This window comes from Lichenostomus cassidix, chromosome 21 (assembly GCF_008360975.1).
Source record: "Lichenostomus cassidix isolate B80296 chromosome 21, HeHo_3.0, whole genome shotgun sequence".
Lineage (NCBI taxonomy): Eukaryota > Metazoa > Chordata > Aves > Passeriformes > Meliphagidae > Lichenostomus > Lichenostomus cassidix.
In genome coordinates this window covers 5237173-5260480 of record NC_139501.1, presented here as the reverse complement: position 1 = coordinate 5260480, position 23308 = coordinate 5237173, and the positions used below count along the sequence as shown (strand labels likewise).

Below are 23308 nucleotides of genomic sequence, written 5' to 3'. Positions count from 1 at the left end.
AGAGGAGAAACCTTTTTCTGAGCTTGTCCTTCGGGTTTGTTTCCTCCAGTGATTGTTCTTTCCTCTCCAGGGGTTGCCTGATTCCCACTGGGAGCTCACAAGCCACAGAAACACCTTCCCAAATCTCCAAAGAGCATCAGGCATAACATCAGAACATCTTGTGGAGGTATCCCATGAGAAGCTACACAAAGGCAGTGCTATCTTAGATCCAGAGGTGAGACATGGAAAGAATTCCCAGTTGTTGTGGTGCCTGATGCCAGCAGGAGCTGCTGTGGTGTGTTGATCAAATATGAGCAAAGTCATCCTGCTGCAGATAAGATGACCTGGAATTGAAATACCAGGAAATACCTGGAACTGAAAGCTCAAGAAGAGCTGTTGATTAAAAAGCTTTAGGAATCAAAGTTGGTGTTCAGTGATGATAATGGTGTTTGTGCCTGAAGGGTTTGGGTTCATCACTGCTGAGCAGCAGATCTGACACTGGGCAGACTCCAGCTGGGATCCACCTGGGAGTTCCTCTGTCCTGATGCATTCCTGCTTTCCTGCCCTCCTTTCCTTTTTATTTTCTTGTCTTCTCCTTGAGTCTCAGGGTCAGGCTGTGCTGTTACCTGGTGTGACAGGGTTAGGTGGCATTGGGAGTGGAGAAGTCATCCTTAGAGAGGTGTTTGGGGTGGAGTTGGAGCATCTCTGTGAGAGCCACCTGAATCCACACCTTGTGCTCCTGCTGCTTTGCCAAGAGCTGCTGCTTTTGTAAAGAGCTTTGGCACATGCTGTGAATCCCTGGGAGCTGCAGAAGGGCCACAGTAGGATGAAATCAAATAAAGAACCCTGGCTTGTTGGTAGTTTACACACAGCTACTCCCCATGCAGGAAAAAGGACTCACACATGTCTTCAAGGGGGAAGAACTGCAATAATTTAGCCACAGAATCACAAGCCATGTCTTGCTGGAGTCCCATGATTTACCCTGTACTGCTCAAAAGATTTCCATCGGAGCAAAGCAAATCCAAGTCGTGGTGTTTTCTGGCATTACAGGCCTCTGAAATGCTGCAAGACAGAGAACAGAGTCCCAAAGTGGAGCAGAAACAGGAAGATCCCTGTGCAGATGCAAAGACCTATGAGGAACAGATGGCTAAAGTAGTGTTTTTGGAAGAACAGATCAAAAACCTGAGGGAAGAACAACAACTGCTGTGGTAAACCTTAACAAAGCCTGTGATGTTTTCTGCTCCTTGTCTTCTCTGGCTTAATTTTTGAGTTTTTTCCAACTCCCCCTGGGGCTGGCTCCTTGCAAAAACTGGCCTGGCAGCTTTGTGTTGCCCTTGGGTCAGCATATTTGATTTTGGTGAATTCCCTCAGTGCCATCAGGCTCAGCCAGGATTAAAGCTTTTTTCTGCATCTCTTCCAGATTTGGAGCAGCCTAAATGGGAGCTGTCCTTAGGGAGGAGGATTCTTCCCTTGGAGTCCCAAGGGGATCCCAAAAAACTCCTATTGTGGGTTTGTGCTCCTCAAGGCTCACTGCTGGCAGCAGCTGCTGGTCCTGGTCCCAGTGGAGATCTGGGGAGTCCTTGGAATTTGGGTGTTCTTGGAAGGGAGGTGGCAGCAGGTGTTGGTTTGACTCCCCTTTTTGAGTAGATCAGGACAAGTTTGGAGCTGGAGCATCTGGGATTTTTAGTAAATAAAGGCTTGGATTAAATCCAGTGTGGTTACAGTGACCTGGGTTAGTGGTAGTGAGATAAAGTACAAGCAGGTAGGGAGCTGCTAAGGAATCATGGATTCATTCAGGCTGGAAAAGCCCTCCAGGATCATTGAGTCCAACTATTCCCCAGAACTGCCATGTTCACCCCTCACCTGTGTCCCCAAGTGCCACATCCACAGGTTTTTTGAACACTTCCAGGGCTGGTGATTCCAGCCTGGACAGCCTGAGACATGCAGGACATAGAGTCACAGAATCCCAGACTGTTTTGGGGGGAAAGGGATCTTAAAGCTCATCCCATTCCACCCCCTGCCATGGACAGACACTTTCCACTATCCCAGGTTGCTCCAAGCCCTGTCCAACCTTGCACTGGACACTTCCAGGGATGGGGCAGCCACAGCTTTGAGTTTGGATGGAGAAAATGGAGTTTGGGTGAAGATAAATCAGACAGCTAGACTGGAGCACCTGAGCCCCTATTCCAGTGCTTCCCTGTGACTTTGAGCCCAGAGCAGCTCCCATGTGAGGATTCCTTACTGTGAGGATTCCTTAGCCAGCCTGTAACCTCCTCCCAGGGGGAGCTGAGCCTTTGGACACACGTGGCTTTGTGGGAAGTGTCCCAGGCAGACTGACCCTTGCCCAGAACTGCTGCAGCCAGGACTGAATCCCCTTTGGATTCTCCCGAGGCACTTGAGCATTTCACTGGACTCTCACCTCCCAAGTTTTCCCCCTTCAAGGGTGTTTTCCCTCAGATCAGTGTAGTTATCTCTCTCCTTTACTATTTCTCCTTCAAGCTCTGAATTGCTAGAGAGCAACAAGAAGAAGGAGGAGCTGGAAAAGCAGCTCAAAGAGAGCAATGAAGAGAAAAGGATGTTGCTGGAAGAAATTGCGCAGCTCAAAAGTGACATCAGGAGTGGTCGGGAGCAGAGCTCCAGCGGAGACACCAGGAGGATGATGCCAGGCTTGGAGCAGAGGGAGAGCAGGTTTCTCCCATGGCAGAGCCCAGCAGGCAGTTTAGAGGGGAGCCTTAAACAGGTATGGGCAGCTTTGCCATCTGCACCCTGATTTTTGTCACCAATTGAGTGGCAAAACTCAATTGAAGTGGGCTGGAAAGCCAGTCCTGTGGTGTGAGTGATGGCTGGGAATTAGAGATGTGTTGATTTCCTTGTGTTGTGGATTTCTTTCTTTTCTGTGTGGTTTCCTTGCTTTTGGATGTGGTGGGAATTTGGATAAACTTAACTAAGTGTACATGGCAGAAAGAAGTGATTTAAATGGAATTTGTTCACTTTTCTCACCTTGTGAGCTGAAAGAGGAAGGGAGAAGCAGATGTCCCTGCCTAACGGGGAGGAAATGATGGAAGAACTCAGGATGGGGAGACTGAGGAGGAGCTCAGCTTCTGTGCAAGGATTTGGGAGAGGAGAGAGGACAGGGTGGTCTGTATGGCCAGGGTGGGAGTGGGAAGTAGAGGATTGGAGTTCAGTTGTATCCAAGAAGCATCAAATCCATCCAGGTGGAGCAGAGCAAGACTCAAGGAGTGCAGTGGATGTGGGATCCTGGTAGAAACAGGTGGGGAAAACCCCACAAAACCAGTGGAGCAAATGGACCTCCAGGACAACTGACACTGCCAGACCCCACAGTGCTGGATCGAGACTTTTCCCAGCTTGGAAAGTTATCTGGGGATTATCTGAGAAGGCAGATTTGGTCTTCAGTGAATTCCATCTGGTCCCACGAGCAGAGGGTGAAGATGCAAAGTGGGAATGCAGATCCAGAGCTGGCTGGAAGTGATGCTGGGAAGAAAGGCTTTGGTGCAAGCCAAGCAGAGCTTTTGGTGTGTGAGCCAGGAAGGTGGGTGAGGCAAGGAGCTCAGTTACCTGCCAAGAGCCATCGCAGAGCAATGGTGACACCTCCTGGTGCCCAGGCTGTGTCTTGTTGTGTTCCTGCCCTGCTGCCAGGACTCACCTTGCTCCTGCTCCTGATCCCTCTGGGAGCTGGGCTGGCTGTGTCACTGCTGCTTGGATGCCTGAGTGAGACTCCAAGAGTCCAGAGTGAGCTGGTGGTTTTGCTTTGCTTGGACAGGTTTTTTTTAAACAGGGATTTGTTCCCTCATGCAGGTTATCACCTCTTCCCCTTCAGCCTCAGGAGTTGTGTTGGCTTTCCTGAGGGATGGAGAGAATCATGGAGTCATTGAGCTTGGAAAAGCCCTCCAAGACCATCAAGTCCAACTATTAACCCATCACTGCATATTCACCACAAACCACATCCACAAGTGCCACATCCACATGGCTTTTAAAGCCCTGCGGGGACAGGGAAGGGAGCAGGACATGGTGTAGGGACAGAGAAATGCCAGGCTTTACCCATCTTCCTGCCCAAATTCCCTTAAATCCCACTGGTTTCTGCCTTCCTTAATCACCTTTATCCTGCCTTAAAGCCAATTTCTGTGTCAATGGTGCTGTTCCTGCAGGGTCTGTCTGAGGAGAGGTTCCAGCAGCAGGAGGAGAAGCTGCAGCAGCTGCGGCAGGACCTGCGGCGAGTGCAGAACTTGTGCAGCTCTGCTGAGAGGGAGCTCAGGTATGAAAGGGAGAAGAACGCCGACCTCCAGAGGCAAAATGCACTGCTCCAGCAGGAATGCACCAAGGTAGGGACAGAGCCAGGCTCTGCAGTGTGCTCTGCTGCAGCTCCATGGGAATTATGGGCTGTAGCTCCTCTGGTGCCAGGCTGGGAGAGCTGGGGGTGTTCACCTGGAGAAGAGAAGGATCCAGGGAGACTCAGAGCCTTCCAGGGCCTAAAGGGGCTCCAGGAGAGCTGGAGAGGGACTGGGGACAAGGGATGGAGGGACAGGACAAGGGGGAATGGCTTCCCACTGCCAGAGGGCAGGGATGGATGGGATATTGGGAAGGAATTCTTGGCTGTGAGGGTGGGGAGGTCCTGGCACAGGTTGTCCTGAGAAGCTATGGCTGCCCCATCCCTGGATATGTTTCAGGCCAGGTTGGACAAGGCTTGGAGCAACCTGGGCTAGTGGAAGGTGTACCTGTCCATGGCAGGGGGTGGAACCAGGTGATCCTTAAGGTTCTCTCCAGACTCCTCTGGAATTCTGTGACAAATTTCACTGCCTTCAAATGAAACATGCTTTACTTCTGTGATTCCTCTTTTGCTCATTCTGGAATCTCATTCCCCTTGCCTAGCCAAGCCATTCCAGCTGATTTATGCTGAAGTATAAATCTGATTTCTTCTCTGGGATCTCAGGTCAAAGCTGAGCTGAAGCAGGCCAGGGCCAAACTCTCGGACAGCACAGAAACATGTTCCTCCCTCTCAGCACAGTGGGAGAGGAGCCAGCAGAAGGTCAAAGAGCTGGAACGAGAGCTCTCCAAGTGCTCCCAGGCTGACAAGCTCCAGAGCAGCCTCCAGGAGAGGCTGGCCCAGGAGAAATCCAGAGCAGGAGAAGCACAAAAGAAGGTGAGTGTGAGGTGTGGTGTGTTTGGCAGTTCTGTGCAGCTCTAGTGCAGAAAACAAGTAGGAACAGCTTGTGAATTGCTCCCCCAAATTCCTTTTTGTGATGCTTTGGTTAAATACTGTAGGAAAAAAGCCTGTTATTAGTGGGAACATAATCAAGGCAATAGAAGCCCATCTGAAAACACAATATCACTAAAGTACTGACAGGGGCACTGGCAGGCACAGGGAACCCCAATCCTGTTCTTGCTGAGGAGATTTCCTACTGTTTACTGGCTGGAGAATTCCAAAACCTTGTGTTTTGCATGCTCCTGCAGAAATAATGGGATTCTTTTTTGAAGTGTGCAGGATCAAATTTGGTCAAAAAAGAATTGATGGGAATCCATGACATCGTGTTTAACCCAAAATCTGGTAGCCATTCCAGAGGTTTTGCTTTTAATGGACTTTGAGTCAAAACAAGGAAATCTTCCCTTCCCATGCCTCAGACACAGAGGTTTGAGAATGATCTGATTCAGACACTGGCCTGTACATTCAGACAGTTTAATCCATGTCCATTTTAATCCAAGATCTCAAAGCTCCAGCAAAAGCTGAAGGATTCCCAGCACCAGCTGCTGCTGGCAGAGGCTCGTGTTTCTGACAAGAAGCTGCTGGAGGAGGAGCTGAAGGAAGCTCGGGAGAATGAAGCTCGAGTGCAGAAGGAACTTCACGAGGAGCAGCTGAAAAGGTCTCTGTGCTGTGCAGGGGCTGAGCCAGCCCTGGGAGCCTCTGGCAGCTCCTGGCTGCCCTGGGAGGGTTCAGGGAGACCCAAACCATTGCTTTGACCTCCTGTCTCCCCTTTGGACCTGCCTTGTCCCTGGAGATCTCCAGGGGTTGCCCATTCCTGACATCTAAAGGGTTGTTGGAGGCTTCCTCTGCCTTGGAAGGTCTGTGGCCTCTCCTGTTAGCCCAGTGATGTCAACAGCCCTTCCCTGAGCAGCTGGGAATGATCCCAAAATATCATCCCCCCTTTCCTGTGCCGCTGGATGTGCTGATTCCTTTGTCCCCTCCGTGTCACCTGGGGCAGGAGGAGAGGAGGGGGTGTTTTGGGGACACCTTGGGGACAGGTGGCACATCTAGCTCTCACTGTCACTGTCACTGTGTTTCCAGGAGGCTTCTGGAGCAGCAGGTGGAGGAGCTGAGGCAGCAGCTCCGTCATTCCCAGGAGACTGAGGCATCTCTGGCCAAGATGCACGTGGAGCTCCAGGCAAAGACCCTGCATGTCCTGGAGGAGGAGAAGAAGCCAGAGGCTGGTGAGGTGAGTGACAGTGAGGGAGTTCCTCATCATCCAGGGGGAACAGGACCATCATGGGCTGGAATCTCCTCCTGGGAGCTGCTGGAATCGGGAATATCTGATCAGGGGCTGAGCTCTTGCAGATCCCACTGAGTTCAACAGGAGCTGGAGGAAAAGCAGCATCCAATTCCAGCTGGTTTCTTGGGATGCAGCTCTGAGGGCCCAGGAAGGCTTGGTGGTTTCTTCCTTCCCCTTTTTCTTGCAGAACTTGGAGTTTTTGCTGGGAAATTTTGGCAGAGTCGGTTGGGTGGGAGGGTTCACTGCCTTTCTCTGCACCAAAATCCTCACTGCTCCTTGTTAGGGGGAGGAGGGAGTGGTGTGGGGGGATGGATGGATGGATGGATGGAGGGATGGATGAGGGATGGATGATGGATGGATGAGGGATGGATGAGGGATGGATGGATGGATGAGGGATGGAGGGATGGAGGGAGGGATAGTTGGATGGATAATGGATGGATGATGGATGGATGATGGATGGATGGATGGATGGAGGGATGGATGGATGGATGGAGGGATGGATGGATGGATGGATGGATGGATGGATGGATGAGGGATGGATGAAGGATGGATGGATGGATGGATGATGGATGGATGGATGAAGGGATGGATGGATATTGGCTGTAGTGGGAAGCACTGGGATTGAAGAGAGAGAAGCTTTGCAGAGCAGGCAGATGGGAGGCAGAGGAGCCTCTCCAGCTGGGGTCACACACACAAATGAAATATAACCTTCATCCAGCATGTACAGTGCCAGAAGGAGAACCAGAAGCTCTCAGAGCAGCTGGTGCTGCTGAAGGAGGAGAACAAAGCCCTGTATGAGGAAGGTGTTCGACTCCTCAACCAGAAGGATCTCTATGTCAGGTAATGCCCAAAAACCTGCCCAGGAATGGCTTCTTCTGGGCTTGCTGCTGGATTTGGCTGCAGTGTGGCCTTTCCTGTCCAATGTTCAGGCTCTTGGCACTAAATCCACCAGCCCTGTGTGCAGTGAGCTCACCCTACATGGCTGCTGTCAGAGAATTCCAGACAGCTTTTTGAAGCAGAGTAGGTTTTTTTATCATGAATTTGAGTAAATATGGGCGAATATTCCTTATATAGTAGAAATTTCTCTTCTTTTTTGGCATTATTTTCCCTTCTATCCCAACTGGATAAAAGTAAACCACTTTGCCCAAATGGACAAGAAGGGAGGAACAAAAGTCAGAAGTGTCAGGAGAGACAAATATTAGTCCCCAGTGTCCCAGCTCAAAGAAGCTCCCACTGAAGTGGGTGTTGTTGCTCCTCTTGGTTTGCTCATTGCTGCTTAGAATTCTTAATTTTCCAACCAACTTGTGAATGTGGCATTTGGGGACATGGTCAGTGGAATGGTTGGACTCTGAGGGTTTTCCTAAATTTTCTTCCCTTTCAAAAGTTATTCTCTTAACCACCCACATCCCCAGCAACAAAACCAACTTGTCCTTTCCCTGGAACTTCCAGTTTTGGTGTCCTTATAACCTTTATTTGTTATGAAGGGCTGTGAGGGAAAACGACAAAGATTTGTAAAGCTGGATGTCACTTTTGGAAAATGCTTTGGGTCCTTTTCCCTTATCAATTTCCATTTGGTTGACACCTAAAAATTAAAATTTCCAACAAAAACTTCCCCAAACACTCAGTGAAAGAGTCCAGACTGTCCATGTGCTCATTCTGGGCAGGCAGAAGGAGCTGGGGTGTGGCTGAGACTCTGAGTTTGGGCTTTGAGGAGCCTGAATAAACCTGGGACATTCCTGCCTGGATGGTGTCACCTGGATGGTGACATCGGGTGATTCACAGGCTGATGTTTGTCCCTGCTTTGCCAGGAAATACAACGAGATGCAGCTCAGGCACAAAGACAAGATCCGCAGGGCCAAGGAGACCTTCATCCACGAGGTGAAGCAGAGGGACAGCAGGATCAAACAGCTGGAAAATGAGCTCAGCGAGTCCAAACTCCAAGTGGAAAAGGTGAGAGGAGACAGCAAGGGCTTCTCCTGCTGCAAGGGGAGGCTGCAGGGGCTTCCCTGCTTCCTAAATAGTCATGGATTCAGGGCGTGGAGTGGGTTGGAAGGGACAGTAAAGCTCATCCAGTGCCACCCCCTGCCATGGCAGGGACACCTCCCACTGTCCCAGGTTGCTCCAAGCCCTGTCCAACCTGGCCTTGGACACTTCCAGGGATCCAGGGGCAGCCACAGCTGCTCTGGGCACCCTGTGCCAGGGCCTCACCTCCCTCACAGGGAACAATTCCTTCCCAAAATCCCATCCATCCCTGTCCTCTGGCAGAGGGAAGTTCTTTGCAGGTAAGGACCAGGGGAATCAAGCTGTAGGAACGAAAAGCCAAAGGGAAATCCCTGGTTCAGGGTTGCCCTCAGAGGAAGCCATATCCTCAATCCCAGTGTGACACTGCCTGAGCTCCATGTCACTTTGCCTCAGCAATGCCTGCTGGGGAGTGACCCCAGAACCTCTATTTGGGGTGTTTTATATCAAACAGGGTATGGAATTGCAAAGTTGTTGATGTTGGAGAAGACCTTTAAGATAAGGATCTTCATCAAGTGCCACCATCCACCCACCACCACTAACCCATGTCCCCAGATGTCACATCCACGTGGTTCTTGAGCACTTCCAGGGACGACGATTCCAAGCTTTTAGGAGTTGGCATCCTTGATGGTGATCCCTTGGGAAAGCCCTGAGGTTAGCAGAGGACAGAGAGTCAAGAGTAACTGGTGGTTGTTCTTTCCTCCTCCAACACCCTCAGGGGAAGGTGCTGATTGCCCAGATCACTGCTGAGAATGAGAAATTACTCCAGGAGAGGCGACGACTCCTCCAAAAAATATCAGACCAGGAGGAATCCCCTTGGAACCTCCGCTCTGGGATTCCCCCCCTGCAGAGCAGGTGAGCCCCTACTGATATCCACCCCCTGAGATTCTCCCTCTTCCGTGTTTTGTGCCTCTTTCTCTTAAAAATTCCAGAGGAAAATCCGGATTGTGCTTCAGCAGTTGGCACAGTGGCTTTCATGGCTGTAATTAAGGATGTAATTAGCCCATTTTCCCATCCAAGACCTCCTTGCCATTGAGCTGGAGGCTGTGGAGAGCTGAGGTTGGAAAAGAAAATTCCCCTTTGAAAACAGAGCCTGGCTGGAAGGAAAATAACTTGTGCCTTGTGCCATGCCCAGAGGGAAGATGCTGGAGGAGGAGAATGTCCGGCTGCAGGACAAGCTGCAGCCCTCTGGCCACCTGGTCACCTCCCAGCGCCTTGCCAGGAGCAGCCCTGCTCCCAACACTGAGGTGAGAGCCTGGGAGTGCTGGTGGTGCCTTAAAGCTGGTGAAAATAAGAGGCAGACACAGCAGTAGAGGGAAAAAAGGGTATTAATTTGGTTTAATAGGATCCCAGGTGCTCAACTTGTCAAAGGTGGAAACATGCTGAGGGGAACAACCTGTACAATGTGTACACAAATTCATGGACCTCACAAATTAGCATATCTACATAAAATCCCCCAATAAGAAACTTAATAAATGAAGTAATTTTACCCCTATTCTAATTATCCCCCCCAAATGAGGTTACAGCCTGGTTTACACAAACATGTTCCAGAGAGGAGGCTCTGTCCAAGGCTGGAGCCTCTGGTTTTGAGATAGTAGGGATGTTTTGTCTTTTCCAGAGAACCCCAAACTGAGCTAAGTATCAGAGTACAAGAGTTATCAACATGTAGGGCTAAGGTACAGGGAGTGTTTATGAAGGAGAGGGAAAGGGTATAAAAATGTATAAAAAGAAAGGACAAAACCCATCACCTCCCCAAGTGAGGCTACAGCCTAGTTTACACAAACATGTTCCAGAGAGGAGGCTCTGTCCAAGGTTGGAGCCTCTAGTTATGAGATAGTAAGGATGTTTAGTCTTTTCCAGAGAGCCCCAAATTGAGCTAAATATCAGAGTACAAGGGTTATGGACATGTAGGGCTGAGGTATAGGAAGTAAAAGGTACAGGGAAAGGGAAAGGGTATAAAAATGTGTAAAAAGGGTATAAAGAGAAAAGTCAAAAACCATTAGGCATGACTGGGGTCAGTGGGAAAGGCACAGGAGCTGATGGCTGAGGGGCTGGGGAAGAGCTGAATCCATCCTTTGGGATGGAAAGAGCTCCTATGTGGAGTAGGTAACAGTTGTGGTGAGGAGGAGCTTTGTGAGGAGCTGAAGGACTCCACACACTCACCTCCTGCTCATCCCTGAGCTGCTGCCCATGGGATTCCCTTCCACAGAGCCTTGGAATCTCATTTGGCATGTTTAGAGCTGCTCAGCTGTAAAGTTGGCTCTAGAAAAGGAGAGCCAACCCTGAGTTAGGGGTTGGGAATGTTCCTCCTGCCAAGCAAACCCTTCAGGCCAAGCTGAGCAATAATCCCTGAGCTGAGTGAAGGTTTTGGCTGTGCTGATGGAGAACTTTGGCAGGAGAAATGGGGAACATCCAGGCAATGAGAGTTTTCAAATCAGCCAGGTGGATTTAGGAGTTTATTGGGACTTTTAGTTTGGAGAGAACTCAGGTAGGTTGGAAATGAGCTCTTGAGGGGGAAAGGGCTGTTTGGGGCTCACCTGGCCCTGGTGGGGCTTGGTTTGGATTTTTTAGTTTAAATTCACACCCAAAGGACAAATCCCTGATTAACACCTCTGTGGGGCTGGAGCTGGTGGGGAGAACCCTCAGTGGAGCTGGGGATGGGCTGGAAAGACCAGGATTTGTTGGAATTCTGGGTCTGACCTGTACCTCCTCCTTTCAAAGTCTCTGTTCCTCCTTGCAGGACTCGAAGATCATTCCCAGCTCTGAACGCCAACCACAGAGTAAGGTGTTGCCACCTCCTCGTGCCAGGTACCGTGGGGGGGAGGAGGAGCCAGGCAGGGGCCACTGGAGCATTTTGGCTGCTCCACCCTGTGCTTTCACCTCCCAGGGGTCTTTCTCGTTAGTTTTTTGCCAAATTTTAGAGAAAATGGTATTAAAATGGTATTAAAATGGCATCAAAATGGTATTAAAATCAGTCAGCTGGTTGGATGGAGAAGTCCAATTTTCAGAATGTTTTGGTGAACACTGTGGGATTTAGGAATCTTGGTGCTCAGGGTCTTTGGGGGAGTGTTTATATGTTTAAAGAGGTGGTGAGACTTGGAGCCCCAGTGCTGCCAGAGCTGTGTTCACATTACATCTCACTGGGATGTGTTCTTCCATTCCAATCTGTGCCAAACCAGATCGAGGGAAGGCAGAGGAGCCCTGCAGCTCAGGGGGTTTGCTCACAGCCCCAGGGCCTGATGGAGTGCAGGGTGATCCAAGCAGGTTCTGGGCTGGCTGAGGTTTCCCTTCCTTGGCTGGAGGAGGAATGTGGAGCTTTGATCCAAGAGAAAAGCCTCAGCATCACTCTGTGCTCCGTGGAGGTGTTGGGTGAGGATCACCCAGAGTGCACAGAGTGAAAGAAAATGGAAATTTATTTCCAGCTTCCCACCCCGAGATCTCCCAGAGCCCCTTGGTGCACTGAAGGCCCTGCAGGACATGAAGCCTGAGGGAGAGGCTGAGAGCCAGGACTCCTCCTTCTGCCTGTCCCCCTGCCAGCCCTCGGAGATTGGGTACCTGAATGTGGCCTCTCCTGGGGACACCACAGCCCCCACAGCCTCCCTGCCACAGGATGAGAGCCACAGCCTGGGCTCTGAGAACTTCTGAGCTGACAATGTTGGGGCAGCCTTGCCTGGACTGCAGGATTTGGGCTCCTGGCATGACAGAGCCTGCGAAGAGAATTGCCAAACGGACTGACTCCTTGATTTCTGGGATGTGTTCTGACTAAATGATTCCACAGCTTTTTTTCACCTGCCCACCTGTGAATGTGTGTGTGAGCCCAGATCCACTGGAGGCTGGAATTTGTAGATAAACTCAGTACAATGGAAAAGGGGTGGGGTGAAGAGTATCTTCCCTCAACCTTAACTCCCTGTCCGGTCCAAATCTATAAATTTTGTAAATAAAACTTGGAGAAGTTCCCTTCCACCCTGTGCCCACAATCCATGCCCACACCCTGTCATTCCCCTTTTTCCCTTTGCTTTGTGCAGAGGGGAGTGGGATTTCTGAGCACTGGGGAGAGGGTGGGAGTGTGTAGGGAAGGAAGATTGGGGGAAAGAGAAGCTCTGGGGGCAAAATGTGATGGGCAAAGGAATCAGAAAGGAGAGAAAGGGAGATGGAAGGGCAAAGGGAAATGGAATAGGGGCAGAAGAGAGGAGGGATCTGAGCATCCCGGGAAGGAAAGGAGATACATGTGGAATGGAAGGTCTCTGAGGGTGCCTGGGGGGGAGCAGGAGGGATCAGGCCATGCAGGACAGGGAGTGGAGGAGGTCTGAGGATGCCAAGAGGGAAGCAGTGGGATCAGAACTCCGGATCAGGTGGGAACAGAGAGTGGCTGTGCATCCCCATGGGCCTGGCTGTGCATCCTGGGCTCTCCCTGTGTGTTTTGGGGAGCTCTGGACCCCTCAGTGTGCTCCCTCTGCACCCCAGCTCTCCTTAGAGGCTATCCCAAGCCCTGCTGTCCATTTTGGGGTATCTCCACCTCTTGGGGTTTTCTGTGCCATGCCCAGGTCCTGGTGCTGCCCTCGGGAGCTCCCAGCCCCTGGCTGTGCCTGCTGGGTCTCCCACAGCCCTCAAGGAGACTTTTGGGATGCACAGAACCTCTCCATGGGATTTTCTGTGTCCCAGAGCCCTGGCTGTGCCTTTGGGCTCCTCTGCACACCCCAGGCTGTGGGAGCATTGCCTTGGCTTTCCTTGGGAGGGTTTAGTGCATCCTCAGCCCTCTGTCTGCCCCAGAGCCCCTCACTGAGCCCTGGGCTACCCCAGACCCCTCACTGAGCCCTGGGCTACCCCAGACCCCCTCACTGAGCCCTGGGCTACCCCAGACCCCCTCACTGAGCCTTTGGCTACCCCAGACCCCTCTCATTGTTCCCTGGGCTACCCCAGACCCCTCACTGGGCCCTGGGCTACCCCAGACCCCTCTCATTGTTCCCTGGGCTACCCCAGAGCCCAGGGGAGGTCTCAGGACACTCCCATGTAGGGCTGAGGGGTTTCATCCCTCCTGCTGGGGCAGAACTGGCTCAGCCACACTCAAGGAGAGGCAGTCAGGTCTTGGAAGGGCACAAAGCATCAGAGACCCCCGAAGGGCCCACAGACTCATTTCTGGGCTTTCCACCAGAGGACTGGGTGTGACCCCCGTGTTAGAGCAGGCAGTGTGAAACTCCTGACCCCAGGAGAGGTAGCTGGGTGTTCCCACCGAGCCTGAGCCTGAATTAACCCACTGAATTTGGTGTTTTTGGAGCTTCCCCCAGCCCTGCTGGATCCACACTGTGACCATGTACACTGAAATTGCAACAACCAAGTCTTGTCTCTGCACCCATGGGTGGTGAGACCTTTCCTCTTCACTTTCTACTCTTACCCTTTCTTTTTTTTTCTTTTCTTTCCCTTATGTATTTTCTAAAGTGTTATTTTTATACTTTTATATTGGTATATTTCTAAAGGTAATAATCAAAATGGCTACATAGGTGACTTCCATTACCACCAAAGTGTTCAAATAAACCTGACAGATATATAAATATATATATGTATGTGTGTATGTATGTAAACACCAATCATTCAGTGTCCTTTCACTCTCCTCCATCCCAAGATATCTATTAACAAGTTTGTGTTGCTGTGGCATTGAGAGGAACATGGAGCAGGACAGTGTCTTGTTCTTCTGCTTGGTATCAAACAACTCCTGCCAAGGAATATTCTGTACTATGGGACCACAGAGAGCAGCAGGTTTGGCCACAATCCCAACCACAGACCTTTTACAGTTGTGGTTAATGAGGTATAAAATGTACCCCAGTTTTGTGCCTACCTGGGGGATGAGAGTTCAACCTGGAATTTGGAGGGACAGTTGCTGGGGTTGTCCCCTTTGTCCCCTTCCTCCTGCTCAGAAGGGAGGCCCTGGGTGGATCCCTGGGTGAGGCCATGTCTGGTGTTTTGACATGGGCAGTGAATCTGTTATTGCAGTGGCATTGTTGGAGCTCTCTGGGGCTGTGCTCAGGTTTGTTCTCCTCCTGCCCAGCACAGGAATGTGAGGTGGTTTTTAAGAGCACACATGGACACTAGGATGGTATGGCAAAGACACTTCATTGCAAAAATTCAGGGTTCTTTAATGGTTGGTTTGTTATGAGTTTCCACACTTGTGAGGCTCAGCAAATGTGATTAACCAACACCACAGACCAGGATAGGAACAGCATCAGGTGTGACCAACCACAGCCCCACAGTGTGAGCATTTATTGGTTCTAATCATTGTTTTACAATTCTGTAACTTGTTTTGCACCTCTGGTTTAGCTGAGTCATTCTCAGAATGCTTTTCTAGTTAGCCAGAGCAACAGAAGTGAGCAAGGATTTTGCAAAGCCCTCTCTTTGCATTGCCTTTCTGCTCCACAGCAGGAATGGATCTGGTATGGGGTCACTGGGATCCCATAGCTGGTAATCCCATCTCCAGTTAACTGGGATCAGTCACCCTGTGTGTCACACCCAGGGGACTCTGCTCTGGGTGAACCCAGCAGAACTACACTTCATGGACTGTTTGTGCATCCAGCATCAGCCCTGTGGCTGTTTTTGTAATAACCAAATGGTGTTTGCAATAACCAAATAATAGTGTTTTTGCAATAACCAGTTGTGGTGAATCCTCCTCACCCTGCTCTGTGGGAGCTCCTGATAAGGTGAAATGTCCCTTGACTGTACCAGGAGCTCCCAAGTGTGACAGGAACAGCAGCTGCTTGTCCAAGGTAAGGAACAAAGGACAATCAGTCATTCCCTGACAGCCTGGAACAGTCCCTACCTGAGGCACAGCCTGAGTGAACAGCAGCATTGTTGCTGGAGTTTTGAAAACAATTTCCAAAGGTTTTGGATAACCCGGTGGTTTTTAACTTGGATTCTGGCCAGGATGGAAATTACTGATGATTGATGCCAACCATCTCCTGACCCACAATCACCAGTGCCTTGGAGCTCTCCTGGGCTGCAGCTCTGTGCCTGGGTAGGAATGAGGCACACAGCCTGAGATTAGGATTTCCATGGGATTTGGTGATGAGAGTAGCTGGGTGTGATCACCTGCTGAGGGGGTGAGGAGTTATCAAACAAGATAATCAATATCCCTGGAATCTGCCAGGTGGAAGAGGGAGTGATGCTCAGGTGTCACATTCTGTTCTGCCCTTGCCAAAACCCAGAGCCTTTGAAATCTCTGTTATGACTCTTGCTATCCTCATTTACACACAAATCAGCTGCTCCTCCCTCCTCCCCAAAGCAGGGACACCCCTTAGCAAAGATTGTGTCTCCAGCTGCATCAGAGGATTCCTGGGAACATTTATCCTGTGCAGATTTTGCAGGTCCAGTGCATTTATCTCTCTCAGTCTAACAAGAGTCTGTAACCTGCTGCTCCAATAAACTGCACTGCTGGTGAATCTGTCTTTGTGAAAATTCCCATTGTGTGTGACCAGAGCTGCCAGGTGCAACTGGCTCCTGTCAGGAATTCAGCCCCTCTGATCCTTCAGGGCTAGCTGGGACAATAGGTTTGTTCTCTGCCAAATTTCTAACTCGTAACACAACAATTCCCAGTCCATGTAAATCATTCTAAATCGATTTTCATCAGATTTTCCCATGTGCTTCAGCAGAGTTGTGGGAAACTCCTCGGGAAGGGCAGTGGCTGGGTGAGGGAAACTCCTCAAAATAATGAGCACAGCCTCCTTCCCCTGCAGGGTGAAGCCTGGGGGCCAGAGGGGTGTCTGAGTGTGGCTCTGCAGCCCCTCGGTGACAGACGTGAGGTCACAATGGGATGGATGCTCTGCCTCCCTGGAACCACAACATCCACTTCCCCCAGAGCCAGAGCCCAGCCCAGCTGTGGTGCCCCACAGTCCCAACTCGTGCCCCCGGCCTGGGGCCATGGTGGGATGGACAGGAGGAAAGGAAGAAATCTGGCAGGAGCAGCTTCAGCCATTTCCGAGCTTTTCCCTGGCTTCCTCCTCGCGCTGTCTCCAGATCTCGTGTACTTCCACAAGGATGGTAAAGCCCTGAGCTCCCCCAGGCCCTGGAATCCTCTCCCTGGGCTGGCAGTGTCTTGGTGGCTTTGCCCAGGGAGAGAATCCCTTTGGAGAAGGGGATCTGAGATCAGGAAGGTGAGGGCAGCATGACAAACTTCACAACTTCAACATGGCCTTTCTCCTCTTCCGACAGAAATCACTAAAATTTGGGATTGTGTGTCTGAGTGCTGTCGCCAAGACCTGCTGCTGAAGAAGGTGGGGCTGGTTTCCTCATGATCCTCCCTCAGACCATGGGAATTTCCTGATCCTTCCCCATTCTGCCCTCACCCCACCTGGAGAGCAGAAGTGTCCCAGGCAGACCCTGCATTTTGGCCAGAGACCCACTGTGGCACAGGCACTTGGGCAGGAGAATGTTTGATTTCCTCTTTGGAGTCTCCTCCAGGAGGACACCCATTGGGAGAGCCCAGGCAGTGCTCCTGCACCCCTTGGTCCATCCCAGCCTCTGGGAGTTTCTCCCACATCTTGCAGATCCTGGAGAGGAGGGAGTGAGGAACAAACTGGGGTGAAAGGCTCTTCTCCAAAGCTTTCCTGGGAACTCCATCTCAGGCCTTGGAGCTACAGGGCTGGAAAGGCCACAGATCCCCCTTAGCCAGCCCTCCTGTCTGCCCTCTGACTGCCTGCTTTTGCTTCCAGAAAGTCGGGCTGATGGGCCTGGGCACCATCCACATTATGAAAAGACCCATCTGGCATGGAGAAGGGGAAGGTTTCATGGTAGACAGTCTGGAATTTGATCTCAACAAGCCATACCTGGTGGGGAAGAAGCTCCTCCATGGGAACAGCCCAGTGCCTGGTAAGATGAACCCTTCAGCCCTGTGCTTGCCCTGGACATGGATGAGTCCTTCCAGCAGCCCTTCCAGGGCTCTGCCTGCTGTGCTGGGGTGTGCTGGTTGCTGCTGGAGAGCTCCTGAAGGTTCCTGACAATCTCCTGGCATGAGGCTGATGCTCCCCAGCACCTTGGGAAGGAAGGAAGCAGCATTCCTGCTGGTTCCTGCAGCCAGCTGGGAGGTTTGGTGGGGCTGGAGCACGGTGGTTGGGCTGGCAGTGCAGGGACAGAGGCACAAAACCACAGATTTGCTGCTGGGTGAAGAGTCACAGAAGGGCTGAGTGACTGTGTGCTGGCTGGTTTCTCCACAGGGCTCTCCAAAGCTGACGAGTTGGTCTGTGCTGAGGTGGCTTTGCGCCTCCACAAGCCCAAGGCCACCATTGTCATGTGCGTCGAGGCCACCATAAAGATCTGCGAGTGGGCCTTGTCCAGTGGCCAGAACTTTGACTTTGTGTTCAAGGACATTGGTGTCCTGGTGTGCCGGGGCAGCCACGTGGCCATGAGGTTCTTTGAGGACCTGGTCAGGGAGGTGGCTCAGTCAGAGCGCCTGGCAGAGGGTTTGCTACAGGTGAGTCTGGCACGTGTTCCTTGTGCCCTCAGACTCCTGGGGACACTGCTGTGGCCTTGGGCAGCTTTCCTGGGAGCTCAGCCTGCCCTCCTGCTCCCAGGGAATTAACCCTGGGCTTTGGCTGCCATGCAGATGCTGCTGGCACGGCCTTGTTGTCCCCAAATACCAAGACAGTGGAGATGCTCATGGATTTGGGATGATGTAGGGCACAGGGTGGTGGAGGGACAGCTGGGGCTGGGGGTGGCACAGGGGTTTTGTGCCTTGAGAGCAGCTGGTAAATCCCCTGTGGATCCTGTCATGTCTGTCCCTGTAGCAGTCACCAAACCTGAAGCTGTTATTCGTAGCCCACATGGAAAAGGACATTGCCCAGGTTCCTCCTGGAGGTGTCTTCGTGTTGCCGCAGTGAGTGCAATTATTGCTGTGCACGGGGGGTGATAACCAGCAGCTCTTTTTGTCCTGGCTTCTCTCATGAGGGAGCAATCCTTGGATGTATTGAATTCTTGGATGTGTTGAATTTTGGAAGTGGAATTGAAATTATGAAAGGTCCATGGCCATTCTGGCTTATTTGGGGAGTGTCTTCAGATGGATTCCCTGGGAAGAGGGTCTGCTTTACCTTCCCACTGCTGTGGGAATGACCCTGGAGGTGCAGTTGGGGACCACAGAGCAGAGAGCTCCAGCAGCTCCTTCCTTTTCCTTTGAGAGAGACTGAGAACCAACAGTCTCCAGAGCCTGGGATGTTCTCAGTCTCCTCTGTGGGTTTGCTTTCCCTGGAAAGCTGCTGTGACAAGGGGGATCCCAGAGCTGGCTGAGAGGAGCCCTATGGAGTGTTTGTCCCACTCCCCATTTTATGTCTCCTTTGGAAAACTGGTTGCCTGGGAACAGCTTCTCCCCCGAGGCTGCCATGGACTCTGCTGCCCCTTAGTCAAACTGGTGTCACCACCTTCATTCCAGATTTGTGCAGGCAGATGGAAAATCCCACCTTCATTCCAGATTTGTGCAGGCAGATGGGAAGTCCCAGCCACGTCCTGGAAGTGTTTCCCCACAAGGCACTGGAACTGTGAGCAAAACCATCACCAAGCAGCAAACAGCTCCGGGTATGTCTCCTCCCAGGAGCTGACATCCTCCATGCCAAAGGGAATTCTGTCTCCTGCCACCAAAGTGTCCCAGAAGGTCCTTCTTTCTCTGAATGGGGACCCAAGGAAGCAGTGGGACATGGAGCAGCATGGTCCTCGGGGAAGAGGACAGGACAGGGACAGGAAGGCCAAATTGCTGATGTCCAAAGTGTTCTGGAGATGCAGCTGAGAGGAGATTTCTCTTTTTCTTCTTCAGGGAGCTTTTCCGGCCCTCGCCTCCTCTTTCGTCCGCGTCTTTCTCCACATCAGATCCCTGATGGGAAAGCGACGGGAAAAGAAAAGAAAAAGGATGAGGGAAGAGTGCAGAGAGGGAGGTGAGAGTCTGACAGAGGTGGCTGTGGGTAATCCCAAACTCCTGGACAGCTGTGGGGAGCTGTCACCTTTGGCCACAGCTTGGCCTTGGCTCCCCCTGCAGGATGGGAAGTGGGCAGCAGTGTTTTGGGGAGTCCTTCACTGCTCTCAGAGTGCTCCTGTGGTGTCTTTGCAGTTTCCTGCCTCCAATTGAGAGCACTGGCAAGAAAGGCAGAGCCTCCGAGGGGATGGAAGTGCCCAAAGCTGGGCTGGCAGCTCCCAGCAAGCAGGGGAGACCTGTCCAGGTATGGGAGATGGATGTGGGATCATGACTTGCACCCCTGCAGGGAGGCTGTTGAAGGATCCCTTTGGATGTGTTCGTTCTGGGATGTTTTTGGCTCCTCCATTCATGGGGAACGACTCCATTGTTCTGTACTGCGTTGCCAGGATTCTTTCTCTTAACTGAACCTCTCTGGTGCCCAGGCTTCTCCAGGAAGCAGAGGGTCACTGCCAAGGCCTCTGGGGGAGAGAGGAGGAATCCAAACTGTCTGTTGGGCCATGGGCTGCAGGATGGGACCCTTATTGTTGCCAAAATGTCTGAGCTGCCTTCCCTTTGCTTCACATAACAGCTTCCGCCCCTGGTAGAGCCGAGGAAGCCAGGAAAGGCTGCTGCCTTCCAGCCTGGAGCACTGGAAAAGCTGAGGAAGGAGAGGGTGGCTGCTGTGGCAGGAGTGGCAGCTGCTTTGTCCCCAGAGAAAAAGGAGAAGACACCACCCCCTCGTGTGGGGAGACCACAGCCAAAGTAAGAGTGTGGCATCACCTGGCAGGGCCAGGGAGGGTTGAGAAGGTGGGAGAAACCCCTTTGGGATGGAGGATGTGCAGCCCTGAGCCCTGGGCTGGGTACAGTCCCTTGGGTGTCCCCTGACATGGGCATGCCCTGGGACAGCCCCTGGTCCTGCTGTCCATGTGGCCATGCTAAGGGGGTGCTGGGGCCAAAGGGGATGGGGACAAGGAGCAGCAGGAGCTGAGCCAGGCAGGATTCCAGCCAGGGAGCGAGAAGGGAAACTGTCCCTGTCTTGCAGGACCCCACGAGCCAAACAGGTCCTGCTCAATCTGCAGCCCTACAAAGTCTCCCGGGAGCAGTGCATGAAGGCCTTGCAGCTCAACAAGTTACGAGAATGGTCCCATGACAATTCCCTTGGTCAGTATTTCCCCTGCCAGCAGTGTCTGTGCTGCTGGGTGGATCCTGGGGCTGTCCCTGAACCAGACCCACCTTCCAGCCCCAGGTGACAGCCACAGGCAGGGTGGCACAGCTGGGGACACGGGTGGGTTCCTCTGGTGTCTGGCCTGGCCTCTCCCAGGTCTTGGGCTGGCAGGGCTGGGGTGTCTCAGAGAGCACAGAACCTGGTGATCAGAAGCTCTCTGCCCTTCTCCCTGTACCTCCTGAACCCTGAACAGCTCCTAGTCTACCTGAGATTGGTGAAGCAACTGGAGCTCCGTGAACAGAGAACGGCGGAATTGGGATGTGGGTGCAGCCAAGTGGCACCATGGGAACAGGAATAAAGAGCTAGAAATCCATCACCTCGGGCTGTCAATTGCTGCTTCACACCAGGGATTGAACCCCTGGCTGGGACAACAGTGTTTGGTGACCCAGATGGGAGTGGTGCACCTGGACAAGTTCAGTCACAGAATATCAGGATGTGTGAGGTTGGAAGGAACCCCAGGGGTTCATCTGGTCCAGCAGGGCCAGCCCAGAGCACAGGATTGTACCAGGATTGTGTTTGGATGGATCTGAAATATCCCCAGTGAGGGAAACTCTACCTGCTCTCTGGATCACCTGTTCAGGGCTTGGTCACTGAACAGCAAAGTTCTGCCTCATGTGCAGCTGGAACTTCCTGGGCAGTTGCTGCCCATTGCTCTTGTCCCATCTCTGGCCCCATGGAGCAGAGCCTGGCCCTGCTCTGACCCTCCCTGCACTCAGGGACACCCAGGGCTGAGGTCTCCTCTCAGCTGGGCTCCTCTGAAGGCTGAACAGCCCCAGCTCCCTCAGCCTTTCCTGGGCACAGAGATGCTCCAGGTCCTTCATCTCTGCAGCCTCTGCTGGATCTGCTCCAGGAGCTCCCTGTCCCTCCTCTCCTGAGCAGCCCAGGGCTGGACACAGGGACAAGGTCACTCCCTGACCTGCTGACAATGCTCTTCCTGATGCCCCCAGGATCCCATTGGCCTCCTTGGCCCCCAGGACACTGTGCTGGCTCAGGGACAGCTCACTGTCCCCAGGACTCCCAGGTCCTTCCCTGCTCCAGCAGGTCACCCCAGCCTGTTCCTCTGCAGGTGCAGGACCTGCATTTCCCTGGGTGAACTTCAGAAGGTCCTTCCCAGCCCACCTCCCCAGCCTGTCTGTGTCCCTCTGAGGCTGCAGAGCCCTCTGGGCTGAGGAGGAGCAAACAGGGCCAGCTCATCAATCTGAGGTGTTACTTGAAGAAAGGTGATTTTGGGGGGAATGATGGCAACTGACTCATGGCCACTGACTCCAGAATCCCACTGACTCCAAAGATGGACAAGACTGAGCCTGTGGACTAATTAGAGTGAGAAGGGAGGCAATCATTTAACCACCAGAAGACAGAGTATTAATTAAAAAGGGAACTCTGTAAGTTGCAGCCAATGAATATTGAGGTCTTTGCTAAAATGTATAAAAAATATCATAAAGCTTCAATGAACAGGGAGCCAACATCTGTGGGAACCACCCAGGTCCTGCTGTGCACAAATATCAATAAATACCTGGAATAAAGGTATAGAGGTCCCACACCTCGGGGTGTGAACTGCCTCTGCACAGCAAGCAATGAGCCTGGGATTGGGACAACCAGAGCCACCTTCCAGCCCAGGTGACAGCCACAGGCAGGGTGGGACAGCTGGGGACACAGGTGGGTTCCTCTGGTGTTGGCCCTGGCCTCTGCCAGGTCTTGGGCTGGCAGGGCTGGGCCTGCAGGGAGAAATTGTCATCTGTCACCTGGTTTTGGGCAGGAAGTTCTTTATGGAAATGATCTGTGAGTCTATGGGATGAAGCCTGCACATGTCACCTGTCAGAAAAAGGACAAAGAACCAATCTTCTCTGGTTCTCAGAGACCACAGAACCTCCAGGAGCAGAGCTGGTAAGCAGAAGGTCTCTGCTCTCCTCCTTGTCCCTCCAACTGGACAGTTCCTGGTCCATCCTGAGCTTGCAAAGCAGCTGGAGCTCCATGAGCCCAGAGAGAAGTGGCACTGGGATGTGGGTGTTTTGTGTGACACTGAGGGGCAAAGGGGCCAGCAAAGCCACAACATCTTTCTCTCTAAATCGGAATAATTCCAATTTCATGGCTGATGAGTTGGCTGGATGGCCACAGAGAGGGTAGTGGTGAGAAGCTCACATGGAGCTCAGTGACAAAGGGATCTCCCTGAGGGCCCACAGTGGGAACAGAGCTTTTTAAGGTTCCATCAGTGACACACACAGTGTCATTGAAAATCACTGACCAACACACTGAGGTGTGCAGGGGAGGTGACACTCCTGGGAGATGGGATGCAGTTTAGAGAGACCTGGCCAAGTTCCAGGAGTGAGTCCATGGCAACCTCAGGGAGCCAAATACAAGGTTGTGAACACAGGTTGGGACAACTTCAGTGTAAATCCAGCAGTGAACTTGTCCCTCTCTTGTCCTTCTCCACCCCAAGTCCTGCTATCAAGCTCTATTCCCAGCCTGGATTCAGACTGGGGGTTTTCTCAATTGATGTGCAGGACCTCCTGAGATTGCCAAGGACTTCTTAAGCTTGTCTAGGTCCTCCAGATGTCCCCATCCTTTGGGTGTGTCACCTGTCCTGCTCAGTTTCCTGTCCCTGCCAAGGGGCTGAGGCTGTGCTGATCTCGTTGTGTCCTTGAGAGAGGATCAAAGAGCTCTGGCCCA

The 23308-nt window shown here is 52.1% G+C and overlaps 2 protein-coding genes across 11 annotated transcripts in view; both read left to right on the top strand.

Annotated features, from left to right (window-relative positions):
- Positions 1-14047, top strand: part of CCDC30 (coiled-coil domain containing 30) — a 37904-nt gene extending 23857 nt beyond the window's left edge. For 3 of the 7 annotated variants that reach the window (XM_085080350.1, XM_085080351.1, XM_085080352.1), the window contains 13 exons: positions 71-214; positions 1030-1187; positions 2479-2719; positions 4146-4319; positions 4928-5137; positions 5698-5855; positions 6278-6425; positions 7198-7319; positions 8288-8429; positions 9217-9353; positions 9634-9745; positions 11239-11306; positions 11921-14047. In XM_085080350.1, the coding sequence (XP_084936476.1) occupies positions 71-214; positions 1030-1187; positions 2479-2719; positions 4146-4319; positions 4928-5137; positions 5698-5855; positions 6278-6425; positions 7198-7319; positions 8288-8429; positions 9217-9353; positions 9634-9745; positions 11239-11306; positions 11921-12143 (2037 nt within the window). In that variant the 3' untranslated portion in view covers positions 12144-14047. Of the gene's footprint in view, positions 1-70; positions 215-1029; positions 1188-2478; positions 2720-4145; positions 4320-4927; positions 5138-5697; positions 5856-6277; positions 6426-7197; positions 7320-8287; positions 8430-9216; positions 9354-9633; positions 9746-11219; positions 11470-11920 lie in introns of those variants that run through there. The other 4 variants (XM_085080353.1, XM_085080354.1, XM_085080356.1 and 1 more) reach the window with 4 other exon arrangements.
- A 2266-nt stretch (positions 14048-16313) lies between these two features.
- Positions 16314-20952, top strand: LOC146428349 (coiled-coil domain-containing protein 81-like). Of its 4 annotated transcripts, none has more exons than XM_085080063.1 (11): positions 16314-16523; positions 16695-16756; positions 17195-17351; positions 17696-17952; positions 18269-18354; positions 18943-19046; positions 19282-19399; positions 19573-19681; positions 20006-20178; positions 20459-20577; positions 20835-20952. In XM_085080063.1, the coding sequence occupies exons 1-11, from the start codon at positions 16412-16414 to the stop codon at positions 20876-20878; spliced, it is 1341 nt and encodes a 446-aa protein (XP_084936189.1). In that variant the 5' UTR covers positions 16314-16411; the 3' UTR covers positions 20879-20952. The 4 variants fall into 4 exon arrangements, with proteins under 4 accessions (XP_084936189.1, XP_084936187.1, XP_084936188.1 ...); XM_085080061.1 differs by having other exon boundaries at positions 16315-16523; positions 18904-19046; XM_085080062.1 differs by having other exon boundaries at positions 16315-16523; positions 18266-18354.
- Positions 20953-23308: the final 2356 nt, after the last annotated feature.